At 33.0% G+C, this 17,122-nt stretch overlaps 1 protein-coding gene across 5 annotated transcripts in view; it reads left to right on the top strand.

Moving 5' to 3' along the window:
* The window catches only part of CDH18 (cadherin 18), a 690,430-nt gene that overhangs the window by 489,613 nt on the left and 183,695 nt on the right, over window positions 1–17,122 (top strand). For 3 of the 5 annotated variants that reach the window (XM_045566567.1, XM_045566566.1, XM_045566565.1), the window contains one exon: window positions 13,865–14,348. In XM_045566567.1, coding sequence (XP_045422523.1) covers window positions 14,121–14,348 — 228 coding nt within the window. In that variant the 5' untranslated portion in view covers window positions 13,865–14,120. Of the gene's footprint in view, window positions 1–13,864; window positions 14,349–17,122 lie in introns of those variants that run through there. The other 2 variants (XM_045566569.1, XM_045566568.1) reach the window with 1 other exon arrangement.

The following is a 17,122-nucleotide window of genomic DNA, read 5'->3' as shown; positions in this document are numbered from 1 at the left end:
AGTGATTGGCCTATTTTATACAACTATAAGGCATTTGTAAGAGTTCACATCTCCTATAACAGTCTTGCCAAACCAATTATCAGACCTTTGGAGTTTTTTTATACTCTTGGATGAAAAGTTGGCCTCTAGATAGTTGTGATTTCCATGTCTCATATTATTAGTAAGGTTGATGTTATTCTTAATATGTATAAAAGTCTTCATATGTCTTCTTCTCTGTGAGTTATTCTTTTATGGACACTGCCCAGGTTTGGGTGGCAAGACAATCAAACTTGCCTTCTTTGCTTATCATTTTCATGCCATGTAGACATTTTAAGTTTTTATGAAGAGGTTTTTAACACTTTTTTCTTTTATGATTTCAGAGGTTAAAAAGAGTTCTCCTATACATTTATGAGGCTAGCACTATAGTTTTCCAAATGAGTTGCTTAATGCAGTTTAAGACTTTCTCTTGCCAGAAGGAGATTGCTTTCAGTAAATCTGTTGTGCTAGCGTGATTCTGGGTGCAGTCTTGTTTCCTCTGCCAAACTGTACTAGGTCCAGAAAGGTTTGCTGCCAGACTTATATCTCCCTCACTTGCCCGAGTTCTCATGGCAGACAAAGTTTTACACTGGAGTATGTACCCTCAATTCAGAAAGTTTACTTTTGCTGAGATTTACTACTCATGACTCCACTTGCTTCTGAGATCTCTTTCACTGGTTTCTTGTCCTCATTATTTTCCATGTAGCACAATAAAAACTACTTTGCTTCATTCTTGTAGTTTTTGGGAGCCCTTATATATATAATCGAGATTCTAAGGATATGTATTGTTATGGACTGATTGTGTCTCCCGCAAATCATATGCTAAAGCCCCAACTCCCAGGTGGCTGTGTTTGGAAAGGGGCCCTCTAAATAAGTAATTAAGGTTAAATGAGGTCATGAGTTGGGCCTCTGCTCCAACAGGATTAATGTCTTTATAAGAGGAGACACCAACAACGCACATTGAGGAAAGAGCATGTGAGGCATAGGGACTAGGTGGCCGTCTACAAGCCTGGAAGGGAGCCCTCATCAGAAGCCAACTCAGTCAGAAATTTGATATGGGACTTTCAGACTCCAGAAATAATTTTTTTTGTTATTTAAGCCATCTACTCCTGGCATTTTATTATGGCATCCCAAGAAGACTAATACACGTCTCTCATCATTTCATGGGAAAAGGTATGGACTTTTTTTCTTCATTTTTCCCAATTTTGTTGTCCTTATTACTTTTCAATAAAATTAAATATGATATGGAATGAATGCTGATATACACATCCAATTTCGTACCAGATTTTTTTGTGATAATTCCATTTATATGTTGAGTTTTCCATACTGAAGGGCATGGTTGCTATCACGATGATAGGAAAAGATCACAAGTATTCTGTTTAGCCTAAATGGCTTCCTAGAGACCATTATTCATATTCTCGTTTTTTTTATTAGCTATTGGATGATGAGTAGGTACAGTATGGTTTTCATAAATGTGAACAGGGTAATTTAGTAACATTTTCAAGAGAAAAATAAGAAGGGAATATTTGCAACCTCTGTGATTCACCACCAAAGCAGTGATACTGTAGTATGTCATGGCTTATACTATCTATGTTGAATGCACAAAGGTTGAATTCTAAAACAGATAAAAAAATAGAGAATTTTTTGTTAGAGTTGCAATATACCTATTGTAATGGATGTGAAACAGAAAGACTTTAAGACCTCATGACCCTTCTTTATCGATGTATGTGCGCAGGAGTAAATTTTCATGGCTTATCCCAATGGGCCAATGCCTCGCAAATGTTTGATTACCCTCCTCAAAGGAAAATAATGAGAATGGGTATTGTTTCCCTGGTAACAATATCATGACTAATTACATTTAATAGATTGATTGATGCAGGCTAGGCTTTTGGAGAAATTGTCTCATATAATAATTTCATTATTCATACTGAGCATTTGTTATTATGCTCTTTTGAAGCATGAGAATTCAGAATCTAGCAGAAATTTAGCTTGCTTAGATAACCCCAATCTACTAATGATGAGTGGCAGAACCAAGACTCAAATTCAGATCAACCTGACTCCCAAGCCCTTTCTACCTGATTAATCTATCACCTGGTGAATCCTATCTCCAGTAAGAAAAACATATGAAATGAAGAGTTACTATCTATTTTGGTCATTGACAAAGTTTACATGATGTGGGCAAAATAGTGAGAGCAATTATTTTTTTTTCCTATTTGACCACATCTTAAATCAGCTTAGTTATCTACATGTACAAAATTATGCTAACAGAAACACATTCTATAAACAGACTTTGTTTATCATGTAAAATAGAGTACCTCTAGTCCACCAGCCAATTTAAACCCTGGCTTTCTCTTAGGTTTAAACTTGCAGATGTTAAATTAATCTTTGAACCAAAAGAGATTATGTACTAATTTGAAAAATGTATGCCTTCCAAGGGTATAGCATATATATTTTCATCAGCAGGTTATTGAGTATTTAAATTACTATACAATTGTGTGATTCGTGGTAGTTAAAATTAACAAGTTAGGTATATAGTAGACATAAAATACATTTATTATGGTGGCTAAAAAGTAATTGCAAAATATTAATGTAACATAACTGTGTAAAAATTATTAATTTAGCTTTCTTCCTTCATTTAGTCCTTGTTTCTCTGTTGATAGAGATGTTAATTATTTCTCTCCAAGACTTTATATGCTTATTAATTTTTATTGCATCATCTGGGGAATGAACAGGTTTGTAACTCTGACTTGGGTGGGGCAAAAGCAATATATGTAACCTAAACATTTGTACCCCCATAATATTCTGAAATAAAAAATACATATATAAAATAAAAAAAAAAGAAATGCACAATTTAAAACTTAAAAAAGATTATGGAAAGTAAAACCTAGAATTAAGAAAAAAAAGAGGTTTTTTTTTTTCTTTTTCCCTTTGTACTTAATTTCATGGTTTTTATGTATTTATTTTATTATATGAACTTTTATAATAAAAGCAAATAATAGAACCATAATAATAAATAATTTCAGGGTAAAATCTAGACTAAGAGAATATACTCTTAATTTTTAGGGAAAGAGGATATAAAAGCCTTCTAAATATTTCCAATAAACATATATCAGCTGAAAAGCCTTTATTTTTATAGGACCACAGTGAAGCAATTATATTAACTTTGTGGCAAATTCCCCATCTTCAAGTGATCTAACAATACTCAGGAGGACATTATACCATTTTGTTGTATTTTTCTGTGTGTATATTATCAGTTTTTTCAACAAGATTCAACAAAGTTATACATTGATAGCCAACAAGAGTTCATTGAACTGCTGACAGGGACTTTATTGCAACCAGGAGACCCTTCATTATATTGAATCTTTTGAATGATTATGTTACACAAACATATTACCTACTTTATTCCCTAATTGCTAAAAGCTATAAAGTAGCATAAATAGGATAATGCAATAACTGGAAATATGTACACTAAATTGCCAATAAAGTCTCAGTGAGTTTTCAGATAGTAAAAGTAAAAACCTTTATTTTCTTAGTCACCTCAGAAAATTAAATATTTAATATGTGTCATTCTATTGACATATCAAAATTTGGTAACATCTTACAGATATTACAGCTAATTTTCCTTTTATAGTTCTGAGAAGTTGATATCAAAATAGGTGACTGAGGTCCTCTATAATATCCCTATATTTTTTCTACTTACCGTAAATCAATGAATGTATCAAAATAAAATTTCCTTGCCATTAAAAAAAAAAAACAAAAAGCACCTACATGGAGGTTGTTCCTAGAGTTTATCCCCTAGATTGCAAGGACAGGAGGGTCAGACCTGCTTAAACTATAAGCTTCTTGTCTCACTGAAGCTGTTAGAAGGCGTTTGAATATGCATGACTTTGATTTTTCTAAGTTGGTAGAAAGGTAATGATAATGTGGGGGGAAAAAAACACATCTATCCTACACCTTATTTGTAGTTCATTATCATCATGCACACATTTACTATGTAATTTTAGGATAGTATACTAGATATAATAAAGAAAATCCATGCCTAATCTTTATATTTAAATTTGTGGATAAGAAACAAAGGTAACGTAATAAAAATAAGTGTAAATCAAATGCTGAAATGGTATATCTATATAACAAAATATATATATATAAATAATTTTACTTACATTTTAAGGGCTTATTATGGATCAGGAAGAGTTCTTGCTGTTTTATCTTCTTTTGGTTCAGATAATTCTAACTACAACTTATACTGCTATCGTATTCATTCAACACATTCATTCATTCAAGGAACTGAAACTTTGCGATGCTAACTCATCTCAGGGACCAATGGCAAGGAAACAGAAGCATCATGATTGAAACTCATGTCTATTTAAATTCAGTGGTAGAAAAAGACATAGAACTCAGAATTAGCTTCAAATCTTATCTCTCAGGCAGGCTACATTAATGCTGTGAATCTTAGTCTCCCCAACTAGAAAGTGGTCATAAAACAACTTAGCTTATTGAGATAATGTTTTTAAGCATTTAGCCCAGTATATGAGTATAGTGTATATATACTTAAAGGGTTATTCTTATAACTTACTCTATAAATAAATGTTAACATAAATGAAGAGGGTATGTTGATAATATTTGGGTATCATATGAATAAAGGCATTAATTTAATTGGTTGTTCATTCCTTTCCATCTTAAAATACTTTGTTCCTTAAGCATCTATTGATACCTTACCTACCCTACTCCTGTGCTTTCACCTCACTGCACATTTCTTCTGTTTATTTACAGGCTCCTTATACTCTGATTTTAACTCTAGCTGAGCCCTGTTATGTGTATGTATTATGCTTCTCTTATCAGTTTATGGTTGCTTTATGAGTTGCCTCATTTCTGTTGTTTCTCTTGCTTTCCTGCAAGACCATGGTATAGCAATTTGCATGTAGTAGAACAGAATAAAATTTTTGTCATTAAAAACACAATAGAGAGGCAGCAAATGTGCCTGCAATATTGGATCTGCAGTAGTTTATATTGACATTATTTGATGTTATTTTAAATTATCAAGCCATATTAAAATTTAAATTTTTTTTGAAAGCCTCAATTACATTTTAGGCCATTTAGACTATGAATTTTAATTGTTTATTTATTAGATAAAGTTTATGTTTGTTATTAGAAGATTCAACAATTTATTCAAAGGACTTTTTTTATCCCAACTCTTCTCTATGCATTTGAGAAACAAGAGTATGTATATCTTGTTTTTAAGAAGTTTATATTCTGCTGGATAGTCCCTGGATAGCGTTGGCTGACCCAGCCTCTACCCTGTCTCTTGCTTGCAGTTTTCAGAATGACTATAAAATGTGCTGGGCATGCAATATCCTGAGATAGGGAGAAGTTGCCTGAAACATCATGGGCTTTGTCCCTGTTCCTCCTAGGGAATGAAACGTGACATCTTGAATTAGGGAGGAACTTCATGGGACAACCCAGCTTTGCTCTTCACCCCCCTGGAAACAGGATATCCTTCAAAGCTTTGCCCAATACTAATCGTATACTCATGTATGTAGTTCATGAGGTATATAACCCAGGCAGGGTGGGGTGCCTTTTGGGGTCCCTGCTGTGGTGAAGGTGGAACACATGCAGTCAAAATGCCATCTATGCCAGTCAGCTTTCCCGAGGCTTTGGAGACCAGATCATAATGGATTCTAGACTATTTTTGTCCCTTGCTGCCTTTCTGCAAGTAATAAATCCACTTCATATGAATTCTTACACGTGAGTGTGTTCTGTATCACGGGGCTCAGGCAGTTGGTAAAACAGCAGCCCAGGATGCTGTGAGTGGAGGTGTGCAGACTCCTATTCCTGGTGGTTGGCATAGTGATGATCTTTGCTATGCGCCACACAGTGGGAGTTCCCCCTTGGGACTGGTTATTAGTGAACCTGCTTCACAGAGTCTAATTTGAGAAAACAAACCAAAATAAAAGGTGCTAAAATTTTATAAGATAAAATAAAATGATGTTTACAGTGTGTTATGGATTCAGAGAAGAGGGAATGCCTAACCCATGTACAGTGGTGGGTATTGGAATTCAAGGAGACTAAAAGGGAATGACACTTTTGTTTGAATGATGAGCAAAATTTTCAGAAGCTAAAGTTGTAACAGGTATTTTAGAAGAAAATTGCAAACACAGCATGCAATGGCATGTGATGAAGCATTGTGTGTTCAATGTACTGTAATTATTCATATATAGATTAGAAGATTTTATGGGGTATGGCTTATGATAAAATGTTTTGTTTGTAATGTTTACAAGTTTAAGTGTAAGTTTATAAAAATTGACAAATGAGTTCTAATTGGAACCATAGTATGAATGATGTGGTTTATGTGATGAATTAGAATAAAAGAATTACCATTTCAGGTTAGAGATTGTGAAGTTATGGTGGTATCAGTGTGCAGATCTGTTTGACTTTCTTTATCATGCAGATGGCATACAATGGCATATTCTTAGGGTTAAAGTGTTTCTAAGTAGATATAACAGGCTTACAATGTGATCTAACAGTGGATTATATTGGCAAGAGTATGAATGTAATGGTGGAAAGCAAAGTTGAACGTGAATAGCAATATAAAGAACTAGAAATCATCAGACCTCTTGAAGCTAACATTTTACATACATGTATAGAAACACTACACGTCTTTTTCTATTTGAAATATTTTAGAAAACTTACTTATTAATGAAACTCAGAAGAATGATGTCTTGGAGTTAAACTTAATGTTATGGCTCCTGTAAATTTATATTTTCTAAGGAAAACTACTTGTAACACAGTTTTAAATTTAAAGTTGTAAAATATATATAGAAAAAATTAGCCAGGCATGGTAGCGCATGCCCATAGACCCAGCTACTCGGAAGGCTGAGGCAGTAGGATCCCTTAAGCCCAGGAGTTTGAGGTTGCTGTGAGCTAGACTGACGCCACAGCATTCACTCTAGCTGGGCAACAGAGCGAGACTCTGTCTCAAAAAAAAAGTTGATTTGACTCAATATTTCACATGAACTTTGGTATATGTATGGCATGGTAAAAAGTTAACATTTACTTTTCTTACAAATAGGAATCATGTTGTTAAGTATTATATTTTAATTAAGCCACCAAGCTTTCATATAAATTAAGGAAACTGAAATACCCCAAAAAAGGGGAATCATATTCCTACTTTTATAGAAAAGATAAGCCAGTTTACCATAGAAATCATTAATGAACCCACTTTGGAGAAAAGCTAAATTCAAAAACATTAACCCTTCCTAAGAAGAAATATACAAGTGTTAAGTATTCATTATAATGATGTACAAATACTCTCTCTTAATCATAGTTTCTTTTCGAGAAATATAAATTCAAATTATAAATGCAAGTAAATAATTAGGTGTATAACAAAGTATTTTATGTAAAGAGCAGGCTGTTCTTATTCTTAGGGGACATACTTTGTTTTTGAGTTGTGGTAGATTTTGACTGAGCCATCCAGGTACTCTTGACCCTAGCATGACTCTGATTAATTATTCCAAAGATTCGTGAATTTATTAAACTTATTTTTCATATGAGAAAATTTTTCTAGTGTCACACAATAATAAATGGAACAACCAAATCTTACACAAACACAAATATAGTTTTCTTTGCTCAATCAATTGAGTCTTTACCATGAGAACTAGACTGTGCTAATCACTCAGGATATAGAAATTAAGTTAAATTCTAGCATAGGGTTTTGGTCTAGTAAATAGTTTCAAAGACAGACACGTATATGAATAAGTACAATATCATGTGATCAATGTGATTATAGGGAGAAGAGGGGCCTTGGAATATTTGTGGGCTCTAAAGATTCACTTGGAAGATGGTGATTCAGCTGATTATTAAAAAAAAGAAATGGGCTTTACATTTAAAAGAAACCGCTTGTTCAAGTACATAAAGTCTAGCAAGAATAAGGCATAGTCAGGAGACAGTGAACATAGTATTAATAAGATATGAGTGGGTCTTGGTATTTCCTGTGTAGACACTGAGGATGAATGGGAAGTAGAAAGGTACCAGATATTGAAAGGCCATGAATTTCATGTGAAAGATTTTGTATTCTATCCTGGAAGTTATACAGAACATTGGGGGATATCAAATAAGGAGGTGAAGGGATTATATGTAGCTTGGGGATTTCAAAGAGAGACTTAAAACTTGGTATTTGAACACCACTCTTGCTGCACAAAACTTAAATTAATTTGTCTATTTTCCCATGTATTTATTCCTTCATTTAACAAATGCTTACTTATTGACTACAATGTGTAAGATATTTCACCAGCCATTGCAAAAGATGAAAAATACATCGGACATAGTATGAGAACTAAAAATAAAAAATCTTATACAAAAGAAAAATAAAATAACACCTATACAAATAATTAGAATGATAGACTTCAATAGTAATAAAGGATTAGAAAAATGCTATGGTAATTTAAAGAAGCAAGCAGTTATACCTAGCTATTATACTTAGGCTTTCAACTGCAGGGTTTGAGATTTTACCCTACCTACAAGTTAGGCTGCTGTAGTTTTATATCATAGATGCTGGCAGAAGAGATGAGACTCCTGGGTCAAAGACAAAAAATTTTATTACTCATAGCACAGCAGGCAGCATAAATTCTCCTTGTTCCTCACATCCTAGGAAGTAACATGAAGCAGCCAAGGTACATGTCACATACACAGCATATATATACATATATATATATGTATATATATATATGTATATATGGCACAGCTGAGAAACCGCTGAGCTTTGGCGTCCCCAATCTTATATAAGGTCTGCTAGCACAGTTTCCCAACCTTTGTCCTGGAGGAAGATATTATCTTTATAATCCAGTCAGAAAACAGATCTGCCCTCTGACCCAAGGGAATTTCTATTTTTATACTTCAAACTTGTTTGCTATGCTAGCATCCTGGAAAAGATGGTGTGAAATAAAATTGTCAATGCCTCTTTTCCAGAAGATGTGCAGAAATACAAAAGACCCAAAGAGAATTGTCTCCCCAAGCAAAGAAATCTCTGTGGAGAAGCAGCCTTTAATTTAGACCCTGGAGCATAGGTTTAATTAAATGGAGTTTGGAGACTAAGGTTTTCAAGGCAAATAGAGTTGAATCAGTTGTGCTAGGGAGTAACGCCTGTACATACACATGTGGTATTTTCATCATTGTCTCAATGAAACATGAATATTTCCAATAGGAAAACACAATATGCAAAGTTAATGCTTTCTGATTTACTTATTATTTAGATATTTCATTATCCTTCAGAGGGAACCATGTCATAAGATGATTTAAATATATTTAGCTGTTATATATGTATGTGTACACATATATACACATATATATGCCTACTTTAAGCAAATGTGATTTATTATACCCAAGTTTATCAAAACCTTGAGGTTGTAAGAATAATCTTAAATGGTCAAGTTGAAGTTGCAAATATAGATTTGGGAATCAACCTGAAAATCACACTTGCAACAAATTTAGGTGAGGCTCTGCACAATTCAGTGTGGGTCATGGGTATTTGCATTTTGTTGGTAAGCAAGAGCTATTTTAAACCAATTGATGTAGATGGAGAAGAATAAATTAATTATTAAACTGATATATTGTTGATTGAGATTAAAAACAAAGCTATAGAGAAAATAGTAAAAATAGAGAGTAAAGGACAGGAAGGTAAAACAAAATTTCAGAAGCCACTATTGGAAATTGAATACGAATTAAACTTAGAATGAGAGAATGATACTGTTACTGCTAATCATCAGATCAAAAAATGATAGAAATCCTTCAAGGTCCGATGTATACATGAGGATGTATTTTGCTATCAGTGAGAGTTGTGCCTATAACCACCAATCCAAAGGATAGCATTAAGCATTTAGAAGACAGATAATATAGGCTAACATTCTGAAAGTAAAATAATATATAGCTTATTAGTAAATAATAATTTATTAAACTTGAAAAAATGAGATTTTATTCACCACCTGTTACTTTCACCTTACATAAGTACCCTAGAATTCAAGCAAAATATGTCTTCTTGACAGTATGATGGCTTTAAATAATTCATTATGGAAAAAGTTGAGTTCCTTTACTTTCAAGTTAGTCATCTTCACATGAAGAACAGTTTTATCATCTCATGGATTTACAGTTGGAGAGTTGGGGAGTCCCTTTCTGTGTAATGAGCCTCAGGCTCCCATTGGCATGTCCTTTTCCACACAAGACTTTCCACTGTAGTTTATCTTCTTCGACTTTTTATATTTAAGCTAGGCATACTACACAAAATCAGATACATTCCTAACAATAATGTGTAGAGCTACATTTTACAAGTTAATGGCAATTATAATTCTATGTTTTTTGAAAATATAAGATGTCACTCCAAACATATGGAGAATAGAATGATCCACTCATGAAATAAAGTTGACAGAATATTTTTTACAAAGGGTGTTTTAAAACAAGAAAAAGAGCAAAGGAAACTTTTTTAAAAAAGCAAACATAAAACATTCTCTGGACCTCTTTGGCATCCAAAGTTTATAAATTGAGAATCAATTGGGTAAGAAAATCCAGTCAAAGACTCTAGTGACCAGCAATAACGTTTGGGATACCTGTGAAAGATATTTTCTTTGAGAAATGTATTTTCTTAGAGCTCCCTGAAGGAATGCTTGTGCTAAAGAGCCGTACATGGCTAATGATTTAGTCTTTGCTGATATGAGTAACACAGCAGAAGTAGGAAAAGTCATTTGAAAATGATACACAGTTATTAAATCACAAATTCAAATAATTAAGTAGGTGAACATGCTTAACATTAATACAATGAAAACCTTTAATAAGTAATTGAGAAATGTAGAGCTTAGAGAGTAAAGTGTTAGTACAAAAGTGATAATTTTCTACATAATGAACATTTGAGGTCATGTCTCCTAACTTACAATGTAGTGTTATTAACTCTACCACCGAAAAGGTAGTAGTTACAAAAACAAGGGATGAGTCTCAGGAAGCAATGTTGGAACACTTAGATTAACTACTGAGCAGAGGGGAGATGTCTATATTACACATTATATTGTGTAGCACATCATTTGGAAACTAATTCCTTTTATTGAGTATCATTACAGTAATGCTTTTTTATCAGACAAGGTTCTTGTTTTCAAACACCGGAAGTCAAAGTTGGCCATGGAAAGCAAGTAAATTTACCTGCAGCATGTTGGGTAGCCATTAGAATTGATTGTGGTACTTAAGAGTCAGGTTTGGAGAAAAGTAGGAACCTATGGAGTTTAATCAGCTAGAAACAATGTCAAGTACTCTCCACTAGGACACAGTACCTAGAATGTCTCTTAATTAATTCAGCTGCCTTTTGACACTGTTATAGCTGCCGGACTCACCACCACTGTGTCTGCACCTTGAAATCATTATCAGTTCTGTGAAAAATGTCTCAGCTGCCCTTATATCCATCCATCATTTGCTCCAGGGTGTTGGAGCATGTAAGTTACATGCATATATCATTGATGAAATTTTGCACTAAAAGGATGTGGAAAGATAAGAATTTGGAAAGTTAGGACTCTGTTCAACAGAATTCACATGTTAGAATGTTTCATGAAAGCAGAAGGGTTTTCCAATGCTGTTTAGTTACAAAATGGCAAATGTCTACTACAAATACAATCTTTCCATTGTGTTAGTCTCAATCTCGGGTTTGTTTTGTTATTATTTGCATTTCAATTCTTTCTAATCTATGCAGAGATGGATTTCTTGAAGTTGAACAGAAAGTTTTCGTATTTGGAGTTCCCTTCTCTCCTTACATAGTAAATAATATTATCTTCATAAGCACAATAATGCTGTTTACATTGATCTTTCATTCCACAGAACCATATTTATCATTTTTCATAATTGTCATTATAGCAATTCATAAACATGTAATGTATATATAGATTAAAATGCACTTATATATTTTTAGAATGACACATATGATCAATATTGTAAAGAACATTCTACATATCTTTAATGCATCACAAAAACCACTTTCTTCACCTTCTACTCATAAATTATGCTTTGTTAAACAACTTAGCATAAAGGGCAAAGATGTTAATTTCATTTGAAAATCACACCAAATGGTGTGAAAGTATTAAGATAACAACACCTTTTATATATTCAACAACTTTGATTCTAAGAAGAAAAACTAGATAAAGTTTCTTTTTTTGAAATTCATTATTTGGGAATTATTATTCTTTTGGCAAATAAAAACTGTAATATAAATCCATCCAAATAATTTATTAGACAGGCTAGAAAGAATATTAAAAGCAATTATTCCTGTCACAGATTTTATAAATGAGAACATTGAGACTGAAAGAAATTAGATGAGTGACATAAATTCATATCATAAGTAAACTGCCCAAACGGGAAGCATGAATACTGTGTTTTCTAACTCTCTTTCCTGTATTCTTACCATATTAGAGCTGATAATTCTCTCTTTTATACAGTAGGAGAGTTTTAGAGTTATTTTAAGTTAAACCAGAGAAAAAGTTGTCTTTGCTTTCCTAAAATATTTAAAAATTTTATTTTATATTTGTCAGATAATGAAAATGAAATTCAACTTCTAACCCTATGCAATTCTTACACAGCTGGTGAAGGAAACATTATGACTAACCCTAATTTATGGAGATACTTGTAGAGAAATACACCCTACTCTGTTCCCACGTGATTTTGTCTTCATCCCCAACTTTGTATGTGTACTTTTCCTCAATTGTGTGAGAGGATCATGCTATGACTGATTATTTATATTCAGTTTTAAAAATTAATTATTGTCATGTCAACCACCATGTTATTTATTCAGATCTACGTTTCAGTTTGTGCTGATTTATAGGGGTGAATTTTATGCAATGAGAACGTGATTAATCTAATATTTTTACTAGATGGAATAGCCATATTTTATCTTTGTAAATATATATTCAAACACACACATATATATAAATTACACCAAAATTTGCTACAAAATACTGTGTTTTAAATAAGATAATATTGTCAGAGTCATCCTTGTTTCTCCCAGATCCTGTCATATGTCTACCAGAAATGTTTCTCAACTTACTTTATTGTCTTATTGTACTAAAACCTAAGTCTATGTCCTCAACATTTCTTATTTAAAAAAATCAAAGCAATTTACCCTCTGTTCTTTTTGCCACTATTCTTTTCTTTTTTTAATCCTTTCTTTACATAGCTGCTAGAAAGATGTATACTAGAAATCAAACCTAGTAATGTCATTCCCAAGCTGGAAATCTGTCTTGCCTGTAAATGAAGTCCAAACCCTAGACATATATGTAGGATCTCTCACAAATCATGCAAACTATAATTAAGCCAATTAGCATTCTCACCCATACTTGACTCTGCCAATCTTTTCCCAGAGCCGGGAATAGTTTTCAGTTGCATACATTGTTTTCTGCCACCCTCTTAATTTTTTTTCTTTTATTTTCTTCTAATTTACTTACTAAACACTTGAAGTGTCTATTTGATCTATGAAGTGCCTGTGATGATCTGTGACAATTTTTCAACCTTTGGGAATATTTTGACAAAGTTCAGTGAGTCACATACAGTAGGTAATTGATGTGTAGTACATGGAGCAAATGTGTATTGCAGGTAACAAAAAAAAATTATACATATATATATATGTAACTGAGAATTAATAGTACAAATAAGTAAGTTCATGTAAAATGCATACAGGCATATGTGTATGTATATTTGTGTGTATTTCCAAAATAATTTGTATATATTCTTTGCCTATCAATATCATATCGTAAAATAGTACAATTTGTATTCAGAGCAAATAGTTAAAATGGTTGTGTTTTTTAATGTATATAATTTTCTCTTTTTCCATTAGGTTGAAAATGGTTGCCTGTGTTTACCTACTGTGAAGACTTGGATTCAGACAACTACAGCTTTGATTCTCCAAGTGTTTCAGGATGTAAATGTGGTTTGACCTTTCCCTGATGGGCAGTTAAATCATGGACACACGAAACAATTTACTTTGGACTGTCCTTCCAAAAGATGCTTTGGCTGCTCTCTTGAATGCTCACTAAGCATTTGTAGCTGACAAGGAAAAGAAGGAAAACTGTGAACTGGAAAGTTGTCTTACAATGAAAATTACGAGCACATCTTGCATCTGTCCAGTCCTAGTGTGTCTCTGTTTTGTGCAGAGGTGTTATGGAACTGCTCACCACAGCTCTGTCAAGGTGACCAGAAACCAAACCAAACACGCTGAAGGTGAAACCAAAGTCCACCATCGTCCCAAAAGGGGATGGGTATGGAATCAGTTCTTTGTTTTAGAAGAACACATGGGACCAGATCCTCAGTATGTTGGAAAAGTAAGTATTTGTTTAATGTTTTGTTTTTCCCTCTGCTAGGAAATTGTGGGTGAGGTGAAGGTAGAGTAGAGTAGGATTTGAAGAGACACGAAACACAAAGTGAATTATATTATAGAAACTATTATTAAAACTTGTACTAGAGAGCTCAAAATAAGAATTGTAAAAAGAGAAACATTATCAATCATGTCACACCTCTCTTAACATTTGTTCATAAGTACCTGACTGAATGTTCTTTACCAGCATATTGTTTTTTCTGTTCTGTAGTGTAAGTCGGGAAGACTTCATTGAGCACACAACTAAATAAGAAATATTGTCTTTATTATCTTGAAGGTATATTATAATCCACAATGTCATTTGTTGGTACATTGATATTTGCTATTTTTACTCTATTGCTAGTATACGTGAGACTAAAAAGAAGACACTCCTTCATGATATCTAATACATTTATGTTAATTATTACAGAGATCTATTCATATTTATCAGCCCTTAAAATCACATAGATATTTTTCCAATTCCCAAAATTAAGTTCCATAAAGTGTTGGTATATTTAAATAGATTAAATATGCATTAGCTATACAGACTTTATTAAATCCTCAAAGAAATTGACAAAATGCCTAGTAATTTCAGATTAAGTTCCCTTTTCCTCAAAAATGCAGACAAGAAAATGTAATGGCTTATCAAAATGTTTAGGAAATTGTATACTCAGTAACATGGGAGAGATTAAGCATGTGTCAACCAGGCTCTAGGGCAGAGAACAGAGTGGGAAGTGGAGAGGCCGTCTTCTGATTAATTACTGATCTTTGGAAGCAGCCACACTTAGATTCGTTCAGTACCTATGGGAGAAACAGCAAGCACAGCAGTGGAATCTCTGTGACTACAAGGCTCAGTGGCTCACATCTCCCTGATTGACTATTTATTCTCACTTTAGCACTGTTAGTACTAAAAAAAAAAAATAGTACTCCATCTAAATCGTGGTGCTTCCCTAATGTGTAGGCAGTGCAGGATCACAAGCCATCTGTTCCACCCCTTGTCCAACAGGGACTGGGTTACAGCTGTATTTTCTATCCAAGGCAGGAACCATGGAGTCAGAATACGAAACAAAAAAAGATCTGAAACAATTCTATCATTTTCTGATATGCATATTAAAATAAGATCAAAGATTCATCTTCATTGTATGTTTTACCCCTACCAAGTAGTCCATGAAGTAAATTTTTAAAAAATGAGCTATCAACAAAATATATTGGATTACCAGAAAATTATTTTTGTGATGAACTTCAAAATCCTTTTTTATAATCCTTTCAAACTTTGAAAAATAGCACACAAAAAGGATTGGAAAAAAGGGTCCCTTTTAGAGTAAATCAAGAGAAAATAATATTTTATTATTAAAAATATATTGTTATGCATATTTCTTGTCATTTTGGTTTAACCAAAAAGCAGAAACAAAATTTTCTAGAAAGGAGAAGGGAAAGGTCGGACAACTTCTTGCTTTTTTTGGCTCACCTAGTTTTAGTAAAAGATGAAGCCTCAGTAGGAAGATCAAGTTTCAGCACTCCTTCTGGAATTGCATGAACATATGGTGCCAGTGAACAAATCAGGAGGTGTTGGAGGTTTGTGATGCTATTCAGGTTTGTGGAGGTTCTGTGGAATATTGTTATCCATTTTGTTGTCTGTAGTGTTGATGAACAAATGGACAGATATAAAGGGTCACACCTAAGGATGTGGTCCTCTTATTCCCCTGTCCTAGGGCCCCCTCACTCAGAATCTTTCTACTTTTTGCTAATTTGCCTTTATGAGCGATGCTAACTTAATTGCACAGATTTTTTTTCCTCACTCCCACGTGCCACCACTAACATACATACATAAGTATAAAAATTAAAAAGTAAAAATTGCAAAGCTCACCAATTACTATGTGCTTAAAATAATGCCCCTCTGTGCCATTATTTTAATTTGCTTAGAAAATGAACTTATATCTCATAAATGCATTCATAATGAACTATTTTTATATTTTCATGGCACTCCTGAATAAAAAAATAGAATTATTACAATTACTATGAACATGAAATGGGATACCTCCAAAAAGCTGAAAATTATCTCCTTTACCCCTCTCTGCTACAGAAAGGCTAGTAGGGTTTTTGTCAACAGAAATAAAATGATAATCATGCAATGCAGTTCTAATCTTAAAAGAATGTATTTTAGATGCATAAGGTTTGTTTGTTTCAAATTATCCTTGAGCTTATAATTGTAATTTTTTATATCTTACACTTTTATATTTTACATTATAAAATATTTACTAGACTTTTAATAACAGCTCAAGCCTAAGTATTTTGATACATACCAGTTTCTTTTATATTTCTGATAATTTTTAAACTCTCAATGATTGGCTTTATTATGAGAGAATTCATTTTGTTGACATTAGTCAATATATACTATTCAGTGCTAAGTTATGTATATGCGGCTAAGACCATGATCACAGAGCAGTTTCTAATAATAAATGGCAAATTTTACACTCACACACACATGCACATACACACAAACACGCATATATAAAAATAATATAATCTATCTATAAATATATTACATGGTAATCTATACTTTTTTTTTTTTTCAGAATGTAATTGCCATGAGGGATAAAGGAAACTACCCAGTATAGGGATATATCTCATGGATCTGATCACTTGTTAAAGATCTTTTAAAATAACTGAAGTTATTAGGGTAAGGAAATAATAAGAGAACATTTGTTAGACAGTAATTCATTTCTTCCTGGAACAAGTTAG

This window comes from Lemur catta, chromosome 12, assembly GCF_020740605.2.
Source record: "Lemur catta isolate mLemCat1 chromosome 12, mLemCat1.pri, whole genome shotgun sequence".
Taxonomy (NCBI): Eukaryota; Metazoa; Chordata; class Mammalia; order Primates; family Lemuridae; genus Lemur; species Lemur catta.
Note: the sequence above shows the minus strand (reverse complement) of the source record. Positions and strands in the feature narration are given on the sequence as shown.